Source organism: Pelophylax lessonae, assembly GCF_965119305.1.
Source record: "Pelophylax lessonae genome assembly, chromosome: 2".
In the NCBI taxonomy this organism is placed as follows: domain Eukaryota; kingdom Metazoa; phylum Chordata; class Amphibia; order Anura; family Ranidae; genus Pelophylax; species Pelophylax lessonae.
The window spans coordinates 202417264-202443478 of record NC_138769.1 but is presented as its reverse complement, the minus strand read 5'-3'; the positions used below and the strand labels follow the sequence as shown (position 1 = coordinate 202443478).

General features: G+C 41.2%; 1 protein-coding gene across 1 annotated transcript in view; it reads right to left on the bottom strand.

The window, feature by feature from the left end:
- The window catches only part of OTC (ornithine transcarbamylase), an 83848-nt gene that overhangs the window by 47477 nt on the left and 10156 nt on the right, over positions 1-26215 (bottom strand). Inside the window, exons 2-3 of the mRNA XM_082245441.1 lie at positions 18669-18798; positions 7755-7836 (exon numbers count right to left, since the gene is read on the bottom strand). Of these exons, the coding sequence (XP_082101567.1) occupies positions 7755-7836; positions 18669-18798 (212 nt within the window). The remainder of the gene's footprint in view (positions 1-7754; positions 7837-18668; positions 18799-26215) is intronic.

Here is a 26215-nt window from a genome sequence, read left to right as displayed (position 1 = left end):
AGGAGCTGGGATTTTTAAGGTGCCAATAAACTGAAAAAGGGTAAAAATGTAACTATGTATTTTATTTAATGCATTAAGAAATTATTATAAGACAATACATATACAGACAATAATATTAAAATGGCTCCAAACTGATATTCTGGAGACTAATTAATATGATCCAAATATAGTAATACTTCTGGGGTGATAATCCCAACATGTTTCGCCCCGACAGATTTGGCTTCATCAGGGGGTAATTTGTTCTCACATCTATGTTAATAAATAAATCAAAATTAATAATGCAGCATTTAGAAGGACTCTCTCTTTAGTTTTTCCCTCTGTAGTTAGTTGCTTAGACAGTCCCACTCCAGCATGCAGGAACTATGGGGCTGATTTACTAAAAGCAAATAGACTGTGCACTGTGCAAAGTGCAGTTGCACCCTGCAAGTGCAGTTGCTCCAGAGCTTAGTAAATGAGGTAAATCTTCACTTTGCAAAGAATACCCAATCACATGCAAGGAAAATAAAAAAAAATGCATTTTTGCTTGCACATGATTGGATAAAGTCAGCTGAGCTTTTGCTCATTTACTAAGCTCTGGAGCAACTGCACTTGCAGAGTGCAACTGCACTTTGCAAAGTGCACAGTCTATTTGCCTTTAGTAAATCAACCCCAGTGTGAGATATCAGAGAATCAGGCAGTGGGGTTCCCCACTGAATATCCAGGTGAAGTATAAAGAGAGGTGTAGACAGATCTTGGTCATCAGAGAGACAACCAAGCATTTATGCCAGCAGATCTGGCTGTACGCAGATGGCAGATGTTGTTCAAAGTCTACATTTCCTAGGTTCTACCTAGGCATTTTCTAAACCAATTACCAAAGGACTTCCCCTTTGTGTCTTTTAAGTTAGAGGGTAGGCTCACTAACTTTGATTAAGGTATTTTGATTTTGTCTGCTACCTTGGGTGCCTACAGGAAAGGGAAGTAACAAAGACCAGTTAAATTGAACCACTTGTCAGGTCTAGAACTGCGGGTGTCTGAGTCACAGGGAATTAGAAGTGGAAGAGTCTGATTTAATCAAATTCTTTGTCTGGCCTTTAGATGCCTTCATGATCATGACAGGTCAATTCAGATCTATGCATTTTCATTACCACAATGCAGGGCTATGCGCATACCTCAGTGCAGTGTTTTCTGTTGTCCTGCCATTCATTTTAAAAGGCTCTTAAATATCTAATAGCAAAAAGGATAATGCATTAATTCTGCAGCCCACCACAACGCATATACTACGCATTGTGGCACACTGCATTGGATAAAATGGTGCCATTTTTGGCTGTGTTGCTGTGCATTGGCAGCACTTTTTGTTAATGTACCATAATGCAGTGCTAAAGTGAGTTCTTAGGATTAGCATTAACTTTAGTGTAATGCCCCGTACACACGTGCAGATTATCTGCAGACTTTTGTCTGCAGACTTACCAAAACCATATAATATGAGGTCAAACCTAAACACTTTCAATTTGTATGCAATCCGGCAGGCCCTTGCACTACATAGAAAAGGTAAATCTGAAGACAAAAGTCTTCAGATAATCTGCACGTGTGTACGGGGCATAAGGGTTCACTTTATTTGTCCTTGCTGACATTGTGATTTTTTTCAAGCCAAGATTGCCCAAGCAGTCTGCATGACAAAATTTAAGGACAATTTCAAGGGCAAAGAAGTGCTGGGCAGTTGCCACCATGTAAATGATTTACCATGATAATAACCCCTCATCACAAGAATCATAACAACTTTTTCCCAGCGATACAAAATCATCTTGCAGCACCACAAATATTTTTCTCAGCATCACAATAATATCCCCTTCTACCTGCATTGTAATCTGGCAGCAAGTCCCCAACAAAAATGTAAGTTTTAGAACTAAAATCATTTTTCTGGGCACTATTGTTATATCATCAAAAATAATTACCTCCTGGCACCAAGCAATGCAAATGATATCCTTCACTACTAGGAAAATAATAATAATAATAATAATAATAATAATAATAATAATAATAATAATAGAAATAATATCCCCACGAGCATAAAAAATCTTCTCTATTAATATAATATTATCTCACAGAATCATAGTAATATCCCCTCCACCAAAACAGTATCTGCTAGCTCTATCTCCACAAGTGGGAACTTTCCATATTTAATCTCCATACTTGGAAACTTTCTGAAGTGTAAGCTGTGGTTTAATAGCAATGCAAGTTTCTATTTGTGAAAGCACACCAAAAGTCCTGCATGCTGTATCTGTGGTACACTTTCATAAAACGCACCACAATCACACGATCTGATAGAAAGTCTATGGGAGACCACAGCAGGGCCATCTTTAATATTAATTGGACCCTGGGCAAATATTTTCTTGGGCCCTCCAAAATCCACTTATAACCTATTTGCAGGCAGTGCGGGCTCAAGGGGCAGCAGCTTTGGGCCCCACAACAATGACTGGGCCCAGGGCAGCTGCTCCTTTTGCCCTGTGTTAAAGACAGCCCTGGACCACAGATTAACTGCACGAAAACCATGGGTACACCTGGGCTGCGGCCAAACTGCACCACATCAGTGTGAAAACGACCTATATATATTTTTTTCTTGACAAATAAAAGTGAACAGGAGCTTCAAAGCGTAAGTTCACATCTATGATCATGTGATCACAGAGTGTGCACCCTCTCAATTTAGCTCTAATAGGATGGTGGTGGATACTGCAAATGATGCCTGTTGGTTTCTCCTGATGTTGCAATGTCTAATGCTATAGACAGAGTTATAGGTATGAACAACATCCCTAGTCATTCCCTTCCCCGCATGTTAATGCTTTAATGGATATGAACCTGTGGATAGGATTGACAGAACAGAACAGGATGCTTTAGAGAATATAGGAGATTGGCAGAATCACCAGGTAAAACAAAGTAAATGGGTAAAGATCATAAAAATAAAACTACACTGATCAAAATATAAATGCAACAATTTTCTTTTTAATGAGCTGAACTCAAAGATCTAAGACTTTTTGTATGTACACAAAAGACCTATTTCTTTCAAATACTGTTCACAAATCTGTCTAAATCTGTGTTAGTGAGCACTTCTCCTTTGCTGAGATAATCCATCCACCTCACAGGTGTGGCATATCAAGATGCTGATTAGACAGCATGGTTATTGCACAGGTGTGCCTTAGGCTGGCCACAATAAAAGGAAATTCTAAAATGTGCAGTTTTATCACACAGCACAATGCCACCGACGTCACATGTTTTGAGGGAGCGTGAAATTGGCATGCTGACTGCAGGAATGTCCACCAGAGCTCCAACCGGCCTCACAACCACAGACCACGTGTACCCACACCAGCCCAGGACCTCCACATTTAGTATCTTCACCTACAAGATCGTCTGAGACCAGCCAACCGGACAGCTGCTGCAACAATCGGTTTGCATAACCAAATAATTTCTGCGCAAATGATCAGAAACCGTCTCAGGGAAGCTCATCTGCATGCTTGTCATCCTTTGTAATGATTAAGCACAAGATGTATGTGTGAAACGCGTCTACGAGACTTCATGTTTGTGTTTTTGGTGTCATCACTTGCAACATTTTGGAATTAAAGAGAATTTGAATTTTATTTGGAATCCCTGGATGTGCGGCTATTTATTTTTCTACAAATGCTTGTCATCCTCATCAGGGTCTGGACCTAACTGCAGTTAGTCGTCATAACCGACTTGAGTGGGCAAATTCTCACATTCAGTGACATCTGGCACTTTGGAAAGGTGTTTTCTTCAGGGATGAATCCCGGTTTTCATTGTACAGGGCAGATGGCAGACAGCGTGTATGGCGTTGTATGGGTGAGCGGTTTGCTGATGTGAACATTGTGGATCGAGTGGCCCATGGTAGCGGTGGGGTTATGGTATGGGCAGGCATATGTTATGGACAACGAACACAGGTCTATTTTATTGATGGCATTTTGAATGCACAGAGATACCGTGACGAGATCCTGAGGCCTATTGTTGTGCCATTCATCCACGACCATCACCTCATGTTGCAGCATGATAATGCATGGCCCCATGCTGCAAGGATCTGTACACAATTCCTGGAAGCTGAAAACATCCCAGTTCTTGCATGGCCAGCATACTCACCGGACATGTCACCCATTGACATTCAGCCAGGGAAAGACTGAATATGAAACTACCAAAATCCCCTTGAGTATGAAATGAGCCACACTGCGCATGTAAAATATATATATTATTTATTAACTACAAAAATATGAGAAAACCTATAACACTCTACGGCAGGGATCTTCAAACGACCGCCCTCCAGCTGTTGCTGAAATATACTGTATGTCCCATGAGGCATTGAAAAACTCTGACATTCACACACTTGACTAGGCGTGATGGGAGTTGTAGTTCTTGAACAACTGGAGGACAATAGTTTGGAGACTCCTACCCTACACCATAAAAACAATTACAATTTTTTTGTAACCTGCTAAAAAATCCTATGTAACACTGAGCATTCTGAAATTTAAATACCAGATGAAATTGATGTATAAACTAACAAGTGAGTGCAAATAAGAATGTTTTTATTACAGTTGTAATAATACTATAAATTCACTACACGTGTGCTCTGAAAGGGCATCTATCTGGGGAAAAGTCAGGTTCTATACATTTAACACAAATGTATATAAAGTAATACCAATAGTGTCACAAACAAACACAAATATTGATAAAGTGTGCACTAACCATCTATATACTAAATGGGAGGAGTAAAATAATATTGGCAAAGAAATAGGGGGAGTTCGCAAGTTTCATGATTACATCATCATGCACACACATGCTGAAAACCCGGAGACCATAATAGAGGAGAAACAAACAAGAAGCACCTGCTTGGTTGGAAAATTTGCACACATGAGCACTCTGACACACAACATTTTCCCCTAATAAAACCAAAAATGTGGTGAAATTTGTCAGATATGGACAGAAGGTATGAACAGAAGACAGAAAGTAGCAATAGGTAGTAAATATAGAATCTGAGATAGATTATCAGAAAAAAGAGTATATTAACCTAGATCAGTCCCAGAACTCAAAGGATAGAAGTTATGGACAGAAGATTGAAAGAAGCAATAGGCAGTGTAGCTCTACCCCCACAAGGGTTGCTCAATTTAACTGGTTCTTTCCCAAACAGTACAGATGCTGTCAGTCAGGCTAAGCCATTCACTTTTGCTCCAGTGAACAGTCTGGGGGTTGTCTTTTTAAGAGTTGAAGAACTCGAAACCGAAGAGGAATTGGGGCATGGGATACTCCAAATCTTCTTCCAAAGAAAAAGTGAATACTAAACTCTCTTACAGCTGAAGACTATGGGGGGGGGGGGAACCACACTGACATCTGGTTACCTTGCTATAATGTATAAAGTACTTGCTGGTAAGCAATACTACCTTGAAGACACTACACAGGGACCACTTTTAGGGTTTCTACTCACAAGTCTCAAGGACCACTGCCTCCGTCCAGCCTCCTTCAGACACCATTTAGTGACAAAGACAATCCTTCCCCACACAAAACCCCTTAGAAGAATGCCTGCAGTCAGATCCAGGCTGCTTCTAGGTCCCAGCATTGTAGCTCCTGAAACCTTGTAAAACAGCAACCCAATTTAGCTACTTCCGGGGCATCAGTTCCCCAGAGGCTTGGAATTCAAGTGCCTGGGAAAAAATCATCTCTCCAGGGCTTGAGACTATTTATCAGCTGCCCAGCCACCATCTTGGTGCACCTTCACAGGGACTGGCAAGGCACTGATCTATATTCAGACTTGTTTTTTGAATTCTCCCTCCCTAAGCTTTGGAAGCTTTTGCTAGAGGCAGGGGGAAGCAGTTAAACCCCCAGCCTGTGAAACCCTAAACAGACCAAACCAAACAATCTCTGCTACCTTGATTACAGAAGGAGTCCAAAAACTAAAGTTACCTGGCAACCTAACTAGGAGGGTGCTACAATAGTAAAGATAGCATTTGAGATACTGTAGATAACTCAAAGAAAGAGTATATCGGAGTGGATCAGTCCCAATAATACTGGTCTACAAGTTTTGGGAATTATCGACCTCTGAGATAAAATGTGCTAATTCATACATATTTTGATTAGATGAATTAGAAAACAGGTGATAAAAGTGCTGGTTGGCTAAAGTTTTTAAGATATTTCACAATAAAGATGTATACATAGGCGAGTATGTTTGCCTACAAGGGGAGGTAGGTGTCTGATAATCATGATGTCTCATAACGTCTCAATAAAGTATGGTAGAACAATGAAAATGGTACCACATGGAAATGTATACATTTATCTTCATTTTAAGACTAAATATTATTAACTAACTGTAATTTATTGTTCTTTTATTCAAGGTACATTTGTCTTGATCAGATCTACGCATCATACAGTTACACCAGGTGGCTTGTGGAAGTGTCATTGCCTAACATTTCCAAGGAACAGTTGCATGATATTTTTCCTCAGAAGTCAAGATGCCTCGAAATTGTGTAAACAACACAGTTAACTTCTGCTACATTTGTGGCGAGATTACATTTGTATCTCAAAAGTGCAACATGAAAGCAGTAGTAAAAAAGGCATACCACCTATAGGTTGGATGCAAAATAGAGGCCCCTCATTATGGTTGTATTACGTGTGCAACCTATCTGTGTATATGGCTAAACAAGAAGAAAAGGTCCATGCTTTTCGCAGTCCCAATGGTTTTGAGGGGACCCACCAATCATAGTAGTGACTGCTATTTTTGCATGGTTCTCCCAATTGTAAAAGGGATCCCAAGAAAGAAGAAGTGGACCGTGGCATATCCAAACATTCTATCTCCACTGCATCCTTTACCCCATGGCGAGGACTTGCCAATTCCAGATCCACCAGAATCCCACTCTTTAGACTTAAATGATGATAAAGACGATGAGCAGGATGCAGCTGATCTGGGGCCGTCAATGTCAGCGGACCCAAACTTTAACTTTTTAAAAAGATACATTTATAATGATTGGTGTGGCACCATTCTAACTGCTATATCACATTTTGCAGAAACGTTAAGGAGCATAATCGAACACCCCCCTCGTATGTTGAATTATTATGATGCGATTTTGACTTGAAGCTGTATCTTTGAAACTAGAGCCAATTAATACTCAGGACTTAATTTCCCTTTATTAGTGACCCAATTCTGGTAAAATTTAGCTAAGTTCATTTCCAAGACTTTCACCTTGTAGACCAGTGAAATCAAAGGATAGAAGTTATGGAAATATTTGCTGATCTCTGAAAATGACACTATGTGATGTGTGCAATATTTGTAATGAAATATTTACACAAAATAAAGTTTACTTTTTAAGGTCATTTGGGTTTGATGTGTGGAATAGTGGAGCACATCACATCTGCAGTGTAGCTGATACTTATAAACATGGGAAAATTTAATTGGAAGCTAATTAACAGTATGTTTTTGGATTGTAAAAGGGAACACACAAAAGTATGGGGTTGGGAAACGGGGGACAAATTACAAACTGCATTGAATCAGTACCCACAACACTGCACAGCCACAATACTGATCAAAAATTCACAATACAATATATAATTAAATAACATAAGGTTGGTATATTGCCGGAATAATACAGATGTTCTAAAAGACAGCTGCTAAGCACATGCTAGGAGGCTATAATGAGCAATGGCATATGTTGCTGTAAAAAATATAAATGCTCTAAGCCACTGGCTAAAGACAATTGAGACATCTGAGTTAGAAATAAAGTAACAACTCTTACCAGTTTCTGTAGAAAGTCTAGTTCTGGTACTTCTCTTTTCAAATATCATAGCAAGAGATTTTCCTTGTAGCAGCGGCAGATACTAGAAATTAAAAAGTACATTGGGAGTTTAGCTGTTCCAGAGTTAGAAAAGAAGACACTTTGCAAAAATAAGTTAAATACAGTATAGAATAAATATACAATAATAGGCGTAATACTTGCAAATCATATTCTTCTTCATTGCCTATTAAGCCCACTGACGCATAAGGAAAAATCTACTGTTTGCGTAACAATTTATTTTTTACATGTCAAGGTCATTAAGCCCTGTAATATTTTATGATATGGCAGCCATACTTCTATGGACCTCAGTGGTCCTCTGAGTTGCAAGTGGTCAGAGACCTCAACTTGTGACACCAAGTTGTGTAGGAGCTCCTTCCCTCAATATAGGCCACAAAATCCACAGGCTGTCTTCTTTAGGTTCCACCTACAGGCACATCATAGGAACCCTAACAACAAGTTACCCAGGCAGAGCCTAGGAGTGGAAAATACAGCACTTACTTACAGTGCATTGCAAAAGTATTCGGCCCCCTTGAACTTTTCGACCTTTTGCCAATGGCCAAGTCAAAGTCCAGACCTGAATCCAATCGAGAATCTGTGGAAAGAACTGAAAACTGCTGTTCACAAACGCTCTCCATCCAACCTCACTGAGCTCGAGCTGTTTTGCAAGGAGGAATGGGCAAATATTTCAGTCTCTCGATGTGCAAAACTGATAGAGACATACCCCAAGCGACTTACAGCTGTAATCGCAGCAAAAGGTGGCGCTACAAAGTATTAACCTAAGGGGGCTGAATAATTTTGCACACCCAATTTTTCAGTTTTTTTATTTGTTAAAAAAGTTTAAAATATCCAATAAATGTTGTTCCAATTCATGATTGTGTCCCACTTGTTGTAGATTCTTGACAAAAAATTACAGTTTTATATCTTTATGTTTGAAGCCTGAAATGTGGCAAAAGGTCGAAAAGTTCAAGGGGGCCGAATAATTTCGCAATGCACTGTATACAGTATGTCTTCCATGGACAGGACAGACACAAGGCACACCATCCCTCACTTTATAGACCACTTCAGTGTTGAGTGCCTTTCTCATCCTCGGCCAATACACAGAAGAAGGTCTAGTCATGTTTGCTTGAAAAAAACTTTAAAGTGTTACTAAACCCAGGAGTCAGACCCTGCATTCACCATATCTGGTCTCCCACGGTACACAAAACATGGAAATGCAATAGTTTTAGTAAATATAAACTGCTAAATACCATTTCTCATTAGCAGTTAGAACAGTCTTGTGACTTCTATCAGTGTTGGGTTAAAGCTTGTAAGGAGGAGTTTTCATTTTCCCATGATTGTCCTAGCAGGATGCAGTACCCTTGACCCTCTGTCTTTACAGTGCTGATTCTAAACAGGAAATTCTTCATCACAGAAGTACAACAAGGCTCATCCAACAAAGCAAACATTTTGCATCTTTCTGGGTGACTCAGGTGCCTCTCTTATAGAGGTTAATTCTAATCTAACTTCCTCAGATAACTTTAGATTCCAATTCCAATTCCCCAAACCGGTGCTCATAAAGTCCCTTTTGATAGCCCATTTTAACCAGAACCCCTCTCAGCTCACCTATTGAATCAAACTATCCTGCCTTAACTCAACCCATCTGACTATTAATATTCTAAACTGTCATAGGCCCCACCCGCTTCTTCTTGGAAAGAACCTCCACATACCTTCCTTGGGTCCACCATCTTGGACACGCATCCCGGCCATAGACCCGATCACAACATCCCTGACTACAAGCTCACATATAATTAAAGGTGTGTCCACTCACAGATACATTTTCACCACTTTACTGCAATTATTTCTTTTTTGATTACAATATTGACATAGTGGCAGATCGTTAGTACAGAATATCTCAGCAATCACATGATCATGCAGCAGTCTTATCAGAGCAGAGCACAATTACACATCTTCAATCATTTTCCCTTTATCCCTATTCAAGATAGCACAACAGAGATGTGAAAACTCCTGAATAGTATGCTAGTCCTTGAACTCAAGGCCATTATACAGCAAGCCACAGGAGTTAAAGGACCCACAACTGAGGGTCAGGGGTGGCATGGTCCTTCCATCAGCACACTGCTACTCTCACAATATTCATTCTCCAGTCCTGCCCAGTCGGGCACAGTCCCAGAGGTTATCTGCTCCCACACACATTAGAGAACTCTTGCAAAGGGTCCCAAAGCCAGACACACCAAGCTTCAGAACCTGCAGAAGGTCAGGGATAGACAATGTGACTCCAGCTAGTCCCTACATGTTCTGTACTATTTTCACTGAGAGTTCAGCCCTGCTAAGGGATCCTTATGGCAGCTACAACTCAGGTTTACATCTTGACACACCAACGTTATCCTGCTCCCAGACCCTACTCTCACTGGGCCCTACCCACAGCTTTCCTATAAAGGGACACTTACTCCACTACAGCACTACAGAAGGGGTTCCTCTAAAGCAGGGGTCTTCAAACTATGGCCCTCCAGTTGTTCAGGAACTACAATTCCCATCATGCCTAGTCATGTCTGTGAATGTCAGGGTTTTTCAATGCCTCATGGGACGCGTAGTTCCGCAACAGCTGGAGAGCCATAGTTTGAGGATCCCTGCTCTAAAGGGAGATCTAGCACCTGCTTATGATCCTCCCCTTCCCATGTGTAATGGCAACAGAGCCACCTACTGGCAGGCAAGCTAACTTCACCTGCCCACATTCCTAATTAAAAGGGCTCATATAGATGTCAATAGATGACAGTTCTATAGCTGAATTTGACCTGATTTGTGTTGTGTGCTTTTGGAAAACACTGCCAGTCCTAATGAGATGCATTTGCACTCATTGCAAGGAAATCAAACACAGCCTTTTGCTTCTAAAGCAGCACTCCCATGGGAGCTGCTGAGTATGGGTTCCCCTGGGTTACTATTTGCAACAGTAGGACATTTAAGCATGTTTCCAAGTGTGATTACCTCAGACAAGAACCAGTTCAGTTTCTTTGATTTTTAGGGTTTATTGAGAACTTGGATAGGAGAAGGGATGAGTGGAATACAACAGAACTATGCACAAATAGGCAGGGACTATACAGAATTGCTAATTGATGCTGGTTAGCAATGACTGACGCTGATTAACGCTGACCGATGCTGGTCATGGCTATGCCGCTTACTTAAGCTTCACCTTTGATTGTGAAAAGTACTTTAAGCTCCCTAAGGTACTCTTTCCGGAGGTAGCTGACTCGTAGTGCAGACTGTACTGCTGAGACACTTGAGGGCCCTTCCTGGCACCCCCTTTACTCCCTATTCTTCAGGGCTTCACAACTTGGCACCCCCTTTACTGCCACATCCCGGGTTAGCTGGCTCTCTGATCCCCTTGACCTCTCTGGAGTGGTCCCCTCTCTTAGGCAGACCCCTGGGCAGATCTTGAGTTCTCACAACAGCTGGTTTTCCAGAAGAATCCTGCCCTACAGCTCCACTTGGTCAGCACACACTGGATCCTCCACAGCATAGCTCATCCCCTGGTCCCTAGACCGACTGCCTGGACCACCTTCCTTAGCAACAGGAGGAGAGACAGCCATCACCCTCCTCCTGGGACCTGGCTCCCCGCCCAAAGACAGCCTGTCACAGGCTCCCCTCCTATTTATGTCCAATGCCAGGATGCATTGCAGGAATTCCCTCCCACTGGAACTGACATAAAACAGAGTGCGTCACTGACTAGGTTTCCTCCACTGTCCAATGAGCTCCCTCATTGGCTGCAGTGGGGACACTCCCTCAGACCCAGTGAATCACACCTGGAAACAGGTGACAGGCTAACTAACAGATCAGGCCCTCCTGATAAGCAGAACAGGGCCATAACTATGCTTTACCTAGCACCTATCTAGGAGGGTGCTACACTTCATTTTGTCTTCAAATGCACAAGGCTGCATTTGACAACTCCTGTCTCTTTCAAGGAAGAGAAGCAGCAAGACTGTGGAGGAGGCGAGCAAAAGGCAATCATCAGGAGAGAAAACAGCAGGACTCGATTGTGGAGGAGAGAAAAATGGTGCAGTAGGACCAATGAGTGGAGAAGGGGGAAGAGGAGAAGGAAAGACCAGACTGCAGAACTGGGTATAGGGAAAAAACTGAGAATAGATTTTGGGAAAAAGTGAAAAAACAAGGGAGTGAGCCCAGAATGTAGAGTGGGGCAAGAGGAGACAGCAGAACTGGAGTATGGAGGGGATGAGAGTGTAGCAAGAACAGGTATTTATATGTAGTTCCACAAAGGATGATCAGAAGTGTGCCTTACCTGTTGATGTAAATGAAATACCTGATTTCTAGTGGTATGAATGTAGATTGTAGCACAATGTACGTAGTGCAGTAGTCTGTGGTACATCATATATTGTTACATTGAAACTGATAAGTGGAAATCCTCAGCAATTCAGAGAGGCTACAGTAGAAGACGAAGATAGAAAGTAGCTGAGCAAGTGATTTGAATGGACTTCCATTGTCATAACTAGAGTGGGGTCAGTCAGACAGCTTCTCCAGTAGACATAGTTACCATAGGGGGCATCTTCCCAATTGCTGTCAAAGTACATTAGTAATAGTGAGGGGGAGATCCCCCATGCTCTTAAACCTTGGACCCTTCCAACTGTCTACCTGTGTTAACACAGCTACCCTTGACTATACTGAGAAGGATGGTGTTTATGAGGATAAAAGCGAGTAGCGGCTTGTGTTCTGAATGGTTTTAATGAATAGTGATTCTCAGCTAGACTCTCTGTTGCTATAGAGTCTCATAAAGACTATGCTGTGCAGCCACATGTTACCCTGATTGAGCCACACTGACGCTGCTGTGAACAGTCTATGGGATTGAATTACTAAAGGCAAATAGCACATTGCAAGGGAAGTTGCACTATGCAAAGGAATTTGCCTCAGAGCTTAGTAAATGTGGTTAGGTTTCATTTTTGCAAAAAAATACCAATCATGCACATGTAAAAATAAACAAAACATGAGCACAAGATTGGATGATGGAAGTCAGCAGAGCTTTACCTCATTCACTAAGCTCTAGGGAAAATTCCCTTGCAATGTGCAAATTCCTTTGTAAAACGAACAGCCTATTTGCCTTTGATAAATCAACCCTTATGTTTGTACAGCTCTCATAATCTGTTTTGTATCAAAAAGTTATTCAAATTTCTAATTTTTGTACTTACTTTTAAATCTTTTTATTATAGTCCTTTTAGGGACACAGGAATAGTAAATATTCTTAGACCAATGAGTTGTACTGCTGTCTTTAGGGGTTTGGACTCTGGCAAACAAAAAACATTTAGTCAACCCCCTGTATAATAACCTCTGTCCCTCAATGGACTCCGAGAAAAAGATTTTACAGTAAGTACAAAAAATCATATTTTCTTAAAGCGGAGTTCCATCCAAAAGTGGAACTCGTGCTGTAAGACCTGCTCCCACTTCCACTCCGGTCACCTTAGGCGATCGGAAATGGATGTTCTCCTTCCCAAAGTCTTCTGGGACCCGTGACAGTTCCTAGAAGACTTCGGGACCAGTCACAGAGCACAGCGCCACTCGCGCAAGCATAGTAGGCTCCCGACTGTGAAGCCGCAAGTTGTCACAGCCAGGTTCCCATAGCAGAGATGCCAGCACTGCCGAGGGAGGACACAGGGAGAACACGGCTGGGGTGAGTACACCACTGGATCATGGGACAGGTAAATGGCTGTTTATTAAAAGTCAGCAGCTACACTTTTTGTAGCTTCTGACATTCATCAAACAAACAAACTGGAACTGCGCTTTAAATTCAGCAAAGTGGAAATCATACTATAGAAAGTGTAGAAAAATTCAACACCTGAAAAGGAGAGGGCATCAAAGCTGAACCTGTGTCATGGACTAGGACACAACCAACCCAACCAGGGGAGGGAAAGACTGTACCTAAGAACTATAGGCCTGTAAAGTGGGAAAAAGGCTAAAACAGTTCATCATAATAGAGGTGGAAACTGAAACCTGGAAAAGCAGGAGATTTAGACCTAGTAGCAAAGTGATCAAAAGAGAAAGGCTTGTGCCCAGTGTACCTATCTCTCATTGACTTTAGGGAAACTTAGACATACAAGACAAGTTTAGATGGAAATTTAATGATCTGCTAAGGCTCAGTAGACATCCTTATACTTTTTGGAGAGGAAGATCCATGTCAAGGTAATTAAAATGATATTTAATATTAAAACTGCAATACTATGTTCAGAGAGCAGACTGCTTACAAGGATCGTGGGGAAAGGTCCTGCCTCTTGCACTAAGTGCAAAAATTCCAGTAACTGACTAACCTTGGAAAAAAGGTTCATTCAGAAATAGAATTTTGAACCAAATCAGCTGAAATTCAAGCTGTAGGTGGCCCAGTCAGAATCATCCAGCTCAAGAAGTCAATATAAAAACTGCCGAGTGAGGTGGAAAATTGTCAGCTGAACAATTACTTCAACCTTTTAGACGCATTCACTGTTTTCAGGAATTCAGGGAGTTGTAGGTGCTGCAGCCATGTGAATGCAATAGCCAGAAATAGAGATTTTCCCCTCAATGCTGTTTAGCCTAAACACACTATATATACATATATATATATATATATATATATATATATATATATATATATTTATTGTGTGTGTGTGTGTGTGTGTATATATATAACGTATTTAGAGAGAGAGTGTGTGACAGTGCTAGGCCCTGCCACTGTGTGAGTAAAAGGGAAACACTCCGAAGTATTGTGAATGAGCAGAGAACACTAGAGTCCAAGAGTTTCAATGAGTCTTGGGTGGGACAAAGTCTTCATTTCTGTGTCCATGTCTTACTGTAGACCTGCAGGTTGTTTGAGTATGCAGATGTGCATACTCGTTAAAAGTGAGGCCTGTTCAAAGTTTAGTGATTCCTTCAGGAGACAGGTCTATTCCCGCCAGAAGAACAGTGTGGATTCCCATAAGGAGAGGTGCTCCACTCGAGAAGATAGAGAGCCAGGAGGACTGGGTAAATTCAGGGATTCTGTAGGTCCCAGAGAAGGGAGAGAGCTCAGGGTGCAAGGAGATCCCCTATCGAGAGGCCAGGGAGTGGGCCTGTGCAGCAGGGTGCTGCAGCTAAAAGGCTAAGAGAGCCAGGAGAGCTGGGTGAGATAGTCTAAGTAACCAGTGCACAAAGCAAGGTCCATAAAGACATGGAGTAAGTCCTGACCTGACATAAAGAGTCCTGACCTCAGCCCGATAGAACACGTTTGGGATGAATTAGACTGTAAACCAGGCTTTCTAGTCCATCATCAGACTCCTAAACATTGTGGAGAGCCTTCCCATAAGAGTTGAAGCTGTTATAGCGGCAAAGGGTGGGCCAACTTAATATTTTAACCCTACGGACTAAGACTGGGAAGCCATTAACCTCCCTGGCGGTCTGATTATGTCCAGATCTCTGTGCTAAAAGCATACATTTTTTTGCATAGAAATCTGTTGTTTTACATTTTAAAACTTACCTTCCCCTGCGATCCCCCGCTGTCCTCCCGCTGTCCTACAGCTGTGTGCTCAGCCGATGCCGGCACCTGTCTTCCGGTTCCCTTACCTGCAAGCGTTGCGACGCAGGGGGGTGGAACTGGTGGCAAATTCAAAAATGTAAATGCACTAAATGACATGATACAAAGCTGTGATCCTAACGGATTACACTGTATCATGCCATTTCACCACAGGATTTCACCTGGTGGCTTTTCCAGTGCCCTGCCTGTGCTTTTCCAGTTCTTTGTACCTGGAAAATAGAGAATGACCATGGCATCCAAAAAGCATTCTTTTTGCGCAAAAGCGCTTTTAGACGAACTGGAAACCAGCGACAGCGGAACTGAGTTACTTGAAGAACTGAGCGATAGTGATTTGTGGGAAATTTCTTTATCAGGTACGGAAAGTGATGACACCGACAATTCGGATGTCTCTTTCTGGCACATCGCTCCGTTGGAATTTCTGAAGAATCATTTGATATACTTCCCAAATTCCACTAGCTATGTGCCAGAAAGAGACATCAGAATCGTTGCTGTCGTCACTTTCTGTACATGATGACGAATTTTCCCACGAATCGCTATCGCTCAGTTCTACAAGTAACTCCGTTTCGCTGTCGCCGTTTTCCAGTTCATCTAAAAGCGCTTTTGCGCAAAAAATAGTTTTTTGGACGCCATGGTCGTTCAAAATTTTCCAGGCACAAAGCACTGGAAAAGCACAGGCAGGACCCTGGAAAAGTCACCAGGTGCAATCCTGTGCTGAAATGGCATGATACAGTGTAATCCGTTAGGATCACAGCTTTGTATCATATCATTTAGTGTTTTTACACTTTTGAATTTTCCGCCGGTTCCACCCCCCTGGCATCGCAACGCTCGCAGGGAGGGAGCCAGAAGGCAAGTGCCGGCAATTGGCTGTGCACACAGCAGGGAGAGACTGGGAGGAGGATGGGGGAGGACGGCGGGGAGGACAGTGGGTGAGCGCAGGGAAGGTAAGTGTGATTCTGGGGTAATCCCGAGTGTGGCTCAAGGGTTACTGCTTTTGGTACTGAAAATTAACCCCGTGCCACACTCGGGAATGCTGCCAGGGAGGTTAAAGTTCATGTGTGTGTAAAGGCAGGTGTCCCAATATTTTTGACAATATAGTGTGTGTGTGTGTGTTTGTGTGTATGTATATATATCCATATGTGGGAAACTAAGGTGGAATTTGGCCTGAGTTTTTCAGGACCACCTTGATGGGGTAGAGGCCAAACCCGGTTTTGATTTTGCTTCTCATTTTTGATCAACAGCCGGTGGGATAAAGAAAGAAGGGTTGGAACAAGAAAGTGTTCTGGTCTGGGACTCAGGAAAACCACCTGCATATGGAAATCGCTCCAAAAGAGAAAGAAAGGGTTTGCAAAAAGCTTGTTTTGTTGGAGACGGGCAGAAGTGAAGGACAGAAGCTGATCACCTGCCAGAAAGGGATCTGTATGGTTTAGTTAGTATCTGGATGGTAAGGAATTTTTCTTTCTGTTTTATTCTGTTTATTTCTATTTCAACCCTTTAAAAATAAAACTGACTACAAGTCAATATTTTAAGAAAACCTGCCGCTTGGACTGCTTTTTTCGACTGGGAAGTTGATTCCTCGTTTGTGCTAACTGTAGCTAGCTGTGCAAGTTGTGTGCCTAGAGTTCAGCTTAACTGGTCTTCATTAAAATGAAAAGTATTTTTTGGACTGGGTTATTGCACTTTATAAAAGTTCACTGCATTCTGTGAGAATTCGCCAACTCAGGTGTTAAAGTTACACAGCTTGACACTGTTCACCTGTCACTATGAACAATATCAAAATTCACTGCTATTGCTAATGAAAGTTATTGTATACACTAGGGATCGACCGATTAGGCTCGGTTTCCACTAGTGCGACTTGCGGTGCGACTTGACACATGTCAAGTCGCACAGCAAGTCAAAACCCATTGTTTTCAATGGGGCACGTTTCCACTGCCGCGGCTTCAGTTGCCGCGACCTCAAAAGTAAATCGTGTACTACTTTTGAGCGCGACTTCCCTCTATATATGAGGGACAAGTCTAACTGAAGCCGCGGTTTACTTTTGCTACGAAGTCGTGCTAGAAGTAGCACGACTTCGTAGCCGCACTAGTGGAAACCGAGGCTTATTAGCAAAGCCGATATATCGAGGGCCGATATGCACTTTCCCCCAATATATTGGAATCGGCCCCTGAGGTTATCGATATTGCCGATATTTCGGGAAAGTGCTGTACTGGAGCGATGTCTGCAGCTAGAGCCATTACCCGGTACCGGCGTCCATAGCCGACGGTCGGCTGTCTTGTAATGACAACCGATGCGGCTGAGAAGCCGCTCGGCTGTCATTACAAAGAGCATGAGGGGGCGGCCCACCCCCCTTCCGCCGCCTTTCGCGGTGGGAGACCCGGGCAACCAGCCTGCACCGCCTCCGGAGACCCGATCAGAGCATTTGTCTCTGATCGGGTCTCCATGTAAAACCCGGAAGTGATGTCATGACATCACTTGCGGGTACTCGGTGCCAGATTAAAAAAAATGACAGCATTCAAAACAGCCAAACTTGGCATTTTGAATGCTTTTAAGTGCAGAGGAGGGGTTTGGGGTCTTTTAGACCCCCAGATCCCTCCACAACAGTACCTGTCAAGTGCTAAAAATAAAAATATATATTTTTTTAAATGCACGTAAATATTGGCCAATATCGGCCGATACCGATATGCATTGGCCAAAATATCAGTATCGGCAACAAAAAACAGATATTGGTCGATCACTAGTATATGCACAAAACTGTATAGCTGGGATATGCTTTAGCCACAAGGAAGCAATCTGTTCTGCTTTGCTCTGTATGCATATGAGGACAACCACCATTGATCAAAGAGGTTAACAGAGGTTCTCTTGAGCTTGGCAATATTTTATAATGAGTGTACTAGGTGTTAACCTGCATGATATCGATGCCCACACACATGATGCTTTCTCGCTTTCTCGAATAATACTGACACAGAAAATCATATGTAATATCTTGATCCTTCACTGTGTCAAGGAGTTAATTTATTGAAAACTATTCACAACATGAACAGATATCTGAGGAGGATACTGGACAGCAAGCACTGAAATCTAAATGACAGACTTAATTAGTGAAAACAGATTGTGGTACTTCCAGCTGTAAAAACCAGACATAAAGTCAAATGTCAAAACGACTACATTAATTTACACTTATTAGATTTCATCATGACAAAATATGATTTTGGCATCTGTACTAAAAACCATGCACGGGTTCAGACAAAGTAGTCCTAATGTTAAAAAGTTTTAAAGAAAATGTATTTTTTCTCGGTGACAGTAATGAGGGGTAACATAGCACATTCTACTATCATTCTCACCTCTCCCTTTTCCTTTATCCTGTATTTCAAATCAGCTGCAACCCAAAGAAGATATTTGATTTCTTCTGCACTGTAAGTCCTAAGGGTTAATAGATCACGTCCTTTCAACTGTGAATGAGTTTGGGAAAATCTGTAATAAAAATGATATTTATTGCAAACATACTGTAGAGCTTATATGGTTTTACTTCACTCTCTGACAACTTGTTAATGTCTTGTAAAAAAAAAATTCTTTTAGCACCTTAGTACTGGCTTTGAAATTCAGACAGAAAACACAGGGATCTAGTGTGCAGCTAAAGCCTGGAATTACCCTGGGCAATATTGTGTACCTTGGATCCTAAAATATTATGGTAAGCTACACCGTCCTTCAAAGAATTTGATATTGCACACAAGAGGATGGCTATATGTTCAAGGACAGGGAGATGTCCTAATGCTCGAAAAAGTTCTTTGTGAGGCATCAATCTATCTATGTTCAATACTAATTCCAGAATACCCAAAGACTATACCCTAAGGCCCAGTACATTGCATCATGACAAGGCTAGATATGCACCATAAAAAGATGTAATGTACAGTGCCTTGCGAAAGTATTCGGCCCCATTGAACTTTTCGACCTTTTGCCACATTTCAGGCTTCTAACATAAAGATATAAAACTGTAATTTTTTGTGAAGAATCAACAAGTGGGACACAATCATGAAGTGGAACGAAATTTATTGGATATTTCAAACTTTTTTAACAAATAAAAAACTGAAAAATTGGGTGTGCAAAATTATTCAGCCCCCTTAAGTTAATACTTTGTAGCGCCACCTTTTGCTGCGATTACAGCTGTAAGTCGCTTGGGAGATGTCTCTATCAGTTTTGCCCATTCCTCCTTGCAAAACAGCTCAAGCTCAGTGAGGTTGGATGGAGAGCGTTTGTGTACAGCAGTTTTCAGTTCTTTCCACAGATTCTCGATTGGATTCAGGTCTGGACTTTGACTTGGCCATTCTAACACCTGGATATGTTTATTTGTGAACCATTCCATTGTAGATTTTGCTTTATGTTTTGGATCATTGTCTTGTTGGAAGACAAATTTCCATCCCAGTCTCAGGTCTTTTGCAGACTCCATCAGGTTTTCTTCCAGAATGGTCCTGTATTTGGCTCCATCCATCTTCCCATCAATTTTAACCATCTTCCCTGTCCCTGCTGAAGAAAAGCAGGCCCAAACCATGATGCTGCCACCACCATGTTTGACAGTGGGGATGGTGTGTTCAGGGTGATGAGTTGTGTTGCTTTTACGCCAAACATAACGTTTTGCATTGTTGCCAAAAAGTTCGATTTGATTCTGACCAGAGCACCTTCTTCCATATGTTTGGTGTGTCTCCCAGGTGGCAAACTTTAAACGACACTTTTTATGGATATCTTTAAGAAATGGCTTTGCCACTCTTCCATAAAGGCCAGATTTGTGCAGTATACGACTGATTGTTGTCCTATGGACAGAGTCTCCCACCTCAGCTGTAGACCTCTGCAGTTCATCCAGAGTGATCATGGGCCTCTTGGCTGCATCTCTGATCAGTCTTCTCCTTGTATGAGCTAAAAGTTTAGAGGGAGGGCCAGGTCTTCGTAGATTTGCAGTGGTCTGATACTCCTTCCATTTCAATATTATCGCTTGCACAGTGCTCCTTGGGATGTTTAAAGCTTGGGAAATCTTTTTGTATCCAAATCCAGCTTTAAACTTCTCCACAACAGTATCTCGGACCTGCCTGGTGTGTTCCTTGTTCTTCATGATGCTCTCTGCGCTTTAAACTGACCTCTGAGACTATCACAGTGCAGGGGCGATCAAAGGGTTAAATGTGTCCCTGGGGGGTGCTTTCTAACTGTGTGGGGGATAGGCTTGCTGGATGAACACAGAGGCCTGTTTTCCTAAATAAGAGGAACACAGGATCCCTGTGTTCATTACTGACAGAACAGCGGTCTGCCGTGTTTACATCGGCAGACCGCCGATCTGTTGCCACGGGGAGTGGCACCCTGTGGCCAATCGGCACTGCACGCTTCTCCAGCAGCGCCCACTCTTACTAGCTGTCCCTCTAAATGACTTACAGGTACATCGTTTCACGGGACAGAGCCGACCTGCTGCAGTATAAGTACCACGGCTGGTCGGCAAGTGGTTAAATGGGAGAAATTTTTTTATCGATCTTTTGTATGTATTTTGGCAATACCACAACAACATCAGTACTTTAGAAGAGGCAGACAGATAGATGAGAACGAAGATTTGTTTTTTCTTAAGAAAAGAGCAAAGCATCCTTAACTTGCAAACTGGACCAAGCTGGAATGTTTAAATTGGAGAATTATTTTTATAAGCCTTTTGTATGTATTGTGGCAATACCTTCCAACCTGAACTGTGCAGGAAGACCAGTGATTAAAAAAAAATGTTTTAAAAAAAATTATGTTTGATGTTTCTTCAATGTTATCATGGGGATAAAAAAAAATGTACTTTTCTTTTTAGGCAGGTAAATATGAAATATTGCACATTAAAATTATACAGTCAGCAGTCAGGGTGAGGTTTAACAAGATATTATTTTATTTCTTAGCTGCACTAAAAGAAGACAGTTGTTAACAGAAATCAGTGAATCATCATAGCTGTGACATCCATTCTCGGCCAGCTTCATTGGAGGTTTTAAACAGACAAAGGGAGCTGCAAAGCAAGCTTCTTTTGCTAGTGCTTTGGGAATTGTTTGTCATGTAATACTTTTTTGTAAAACATGGATTTTATGTATATTTATTAAAAGGTGACATAAATTTCAGTTTTCTCCAGAGTTCCAACACAACACAACACATAGAAGCTTGCATTGCAGTGTGTGTGTAATTTAGGCCCCGTGCGTAAAGAAGTTGCACCTCTTGAGAAGTTATTTGGTAAGTAAAAACATAAGTTCCAGATCATTTTTTTCTGCATTTAGATGTTTCTAGGTTTGGATGAGCTTACCCATGTAAAACCAGGCTAAACAGTTCTGAGATGCATATTTGTAGAAACGCAGCTGAACATCTAGGTAGGCATATAGTCTTAGAAAAGCATATATATAAGCTTTCAGATGCTTTAGAAATTAGCTCCAATTCCACTGTACATGGAGCCTAATATGTTATTTTCCCTTGCCAAAATTATTTTAACTCAGTGCCTAAAAATTCCAGGTTTACTCCCTAACTTTGACCCTAGACGTGTGATTTGTTTCGTTATGAATCAAAATTCGGACAAAATTTTCATTATTTGGATGTACGTGTATCTGAATTTCTGAACTACATTAATAATGAATTTAATGAATCCAAAATACATTACAGTGAAACAAATGATCTGAATTTTAAAATAAATTTGAAATGGAAACATATTGTAATAAATACAGCAAGGCATTAAAGTGAAATAAGATGATGATTCCTACTTAGGCTGCTTTTTTGAATAAAATTTAATAAAATTAATTTAAAATAGAATGGAATAGGACAGAATACAATAAAACACAATGGAATACAAAAAATGAATAGAACAGAGTAAAATAGCATAGATTAAAACAAAATAGAATAAAATAGAAAATAAAGGTATAGACTGGAATAAAAAAGAATATAATATTAAAATAGAATAGAATATTTAATTAGTGCCTATGTATGTTACAAATGACATGATAATTACTAATAATTCTTAGTGAACACTAAGCTCTAGCAAATAGAAAACGCACTCTCTATGACTGACACTTGAAAAGATCATCAGCAACCGAACTGGCACAAGCTGAATAGGACATAACCGAGGAGGAAATGTGTTTTTTGGGTTAAAATCAGGTTTCATCACATCTGTTTCCTCATCTGCAAAGCGTAAATTTAATGTATAGGCCCCATTAATAAAGCAGCGGAAGGCAGCTGTAGCCTTGCTCAACTCCTTCACACCGACGTAGTGCAAATATAAATTTTGCTTCGAGGAGTTGGATCGGGGTGATTCCTGTGGTTTTTAGAGTCAACAGTCGGCTTTCTTGTAATAACAACCGATGCAGCTAACCGGCCACTCAGGTGTGATTACAAGCAGCGGGACAGGATCCCCCCCCCCGTCCTGCACCCTTCTGTGGGTCGTGCGAGCCTCTGTCAGTCCACTGGCTGGCTGGAGGCCCGAACATAGCCAGAGTTTGTATTAATCGGATCTAGTAATCCGGAAGCGATGTCATGACATCACTTTCAGTTAACTGGAGCCTTAAAGGCGCCAGATATTAAAAAAATGTAGTATTCAAAACAATTGGCAATTTGAATGCTTTTAAGTGCAAAGAGGGGATTTGGGGTCTTATAGACCCCAGATCTCTCCAAAAAAATACCTGACAAGTGACTATTGCTGTCACAAGGGTAGTTTAGTTTACATTCCTTGTGACAGCAATAAGCCCGCATTCACACTGAAGCGGCACTACTTGTGCACTACTTTGGGGGCGACCTGTGAAGTCACGTGCACCGCGACTTCGGCGCGACTTGCATGGACTTCACATAATGGAAGTCAATGCAAGTCACCTCCAGGTCACCCGGAAGTAGTACAGGACCCTTTTTCTAAGTCAGAGCGACTTGTGTCGCTCCTATTAGAACGGCTCCTGTACTACACAGTGGGAGCGGGAGGACCGCGACTTGTCAGGCTGACAAGTCGCCTGACAAGTCGGATCAATGTGAATGGAGACTAAAAGTTATAAAAATAAATAAATCAATATAATAAAATAAACAAAAAATAAAATAAATAAGAAAAAAATTTTTTACATACGTAAGTCGCACCCCCAAATTTAAATAGTGTTCAAACCACACATGTGAGGTATCGCCCCAATCGTTCGAGTGAGAGCAATAATTGTAGCACTAGACCTCCTTTGTAACTCTAAACTGGTAATTTAAATTAAACATTTTTTAAAGTGTTGCCTATGGAGATCTTTAAGTACTGTAGTTTGTTGCCATTGCACGAGTATGCAACATTTTAAAGCATGACATGTTAGGTATCTATTTACTCAGAGCAACATCATCTTTCAATTTATACAAAAAAAATTGACTAACTTTTTTTTTTTTTTTTTTTATTCATGAAGGCGTATTTTTTTTTTTTTTAATTGCATTTAAAAGACTGCTGCACAAATTCAGTGTGACATAAAATATTACGAAGACCACCATTTTATTTTCTAGGGTTTCTGCTAAATATATATATATCTATATAGATATATATATATATAATGTTTGAAAAAAAATACTACTAAACATTTTTAAAGCACAGAAATAAAAAATGCAAACACAAAAAAGTGAATGAGAGTTTGAAAATAAGGTCTGGAGACATGCCTAGCCAGTCCATTGCCTTTACCCTCAGTTTCTTTAGGAAGGCAGTGGCTGTCTCGGAGGTGTGTTTGGGGTCGTTATCATGTTGGAATACTGCCCTGCGGCCCAGTCTTCAAAGAGAGGGGATCATGCTCTGCTTCAGTATGTCAGAACCCACATGTTGGCATTAATGGTTCCCTCAATGAACTGTAGCTCCCCAGTGCCAGCAGCACTCATGCAGCCCCAGACCATGACACCCCCACCACCATGCTTGACTGTAAGCAAGAAACACTTGTCTTTGTACTTCTCACCTGGTTGCTGCCACACACGCTTGACACCATCTGAACCAAATAAGTTTATCATCAGTAAACTGTTTGTGAGCTTTCTTGTGCATCATCCTTAGATGACAGCCATGCAGACCAATTTTATGCAGTGTCCGGCGTTTGGTCTGAGCATTGACAGGCGGACCCCCCACCCCTTCAACCTCTGCAGCAATGCTGGCAGCACTCATACCTCTATTTCCCAAAGACAACCTCTGGATATGAGCATGTGCACTCAACTTCTTTGGTCGACCAAGGAGGATTATGAGGAAGAGATGCAGAATTTGATACAGACCCCAGATACATATCAGAAGTTGAGAAAAAACCCCATTAAGGAGTATAAGAAGAAATTAGGGAAATACATTGAGAAAGGAACGAATCTGGGTATTCTAACAGAGAAAGAAGCGAAATACTTAATCCCATCCTCCTCAAAAACACCAGTGATGTATTTTCTTCCTAAGATTCACAAGCGACTGGAAAAACCCCCAGGGAGACCCATCATCAGTGGGGTAGACTCACTCTTTTCAAGACTGGGGGAATATTTGGATCAATACCTCCAACCACTGGTACCTAAAGGGAAATCGTATCTAAAAGACAGTGCACAACTCATTAGGGAACTACAAAATTTAAAGGTAGAGGAACATAGTTTTTTGGTTACAGTGGACGCTAATTCACTGTATACGAGCATTAGGCAGAAGGACGGACTAAAAGGGGTAAAGAGAGCATTATACGAGGACTCCAACCTGAAACAAACGCAGTTAAATTACATTTTGGAAGGATTACAACTGGCTATGTCTAGTAACTACTTCTGGCATTCAAGTGATTTTTACGTCCAAACGAAAGGTGTTGCAATGGGGGCTAGATACGCCCCCAGCGTAGCTAATTTATTTATGAACCTACTAGAAGAAGAACTCATTCATAATACGCAAAGGCCCCATTTGAGTCTTTACCAAAGATACATAGTGATATCTTTATGATATGGAGTGGACCATCAGATACATTGGACTCCTTCATTAGGGAACTGAATAACAATCAGTATGGGATCAAATTTACAAGTAACCAGGATCTAAGACAAGTTGACTTTCTAGACCTACAAATTTTTAAAGATAATGATATGCTTTCTACAAGGACTTTTTTTAAACCAACAGACAAGAATGGGTATATCCCTACATCAAGCTGCCATCACCCCAAGTGGAAGCAGAATATAACAAAGGGGCAATATATGAGGTTAAGAAGAAATTGTGGCAGGATTGAAGAATATAACGCACTAGCAAAAACACTCACTGAGAAATTTATTGAAAAGGGATATGATAAGAAAATACTTGAGATAACCATGGATAAAGTTAGGAACATGAGAAGAGAGGAGTTATTGATAGAGAAACCCAAGAACAATAGAAATGATTTTGACCTTGCTTTTATCACTGGTTTTAATAATCAATATAAACAAATGGAAACTATTTTTAAAAAATATTGGCCGATTTTAAGATCAGATAGGACTTTGGCTAAGATCCTACCCAGCAAACCGAAATTTATCTATCGGAAAGCACCTGCACTCAGGAATAGGTTAGTTCATAATGTGATAGACCCACCCAAACAAATAAAAATCTTTCCCGATCTAAAAGGGTTTATAAGATGCCGTAAATGCCTTGCGTGCAAAAATAATACAGCACAACCAAGAAAGATGACGGAATTTAGATCCTTTGCCAATAAACGGAAATTCAAAATTAATGAGCTGATTACATGCTCCAGCACTCACGTCACTTACGTTATTGAGTGCCCGTGCCATAAACAATACGTGGGCAGGACCACTAGACCGCTATATGTGCGTATAAGAGAACATATTAAAAACATCAAAAAGGGTTTCCCCAAACATGGGTTATCCAGACATTTTCTGGAAACGCACAATAAGAATCCCAAGGGACTATTATTTTATGGCATCGATACTATAAGAG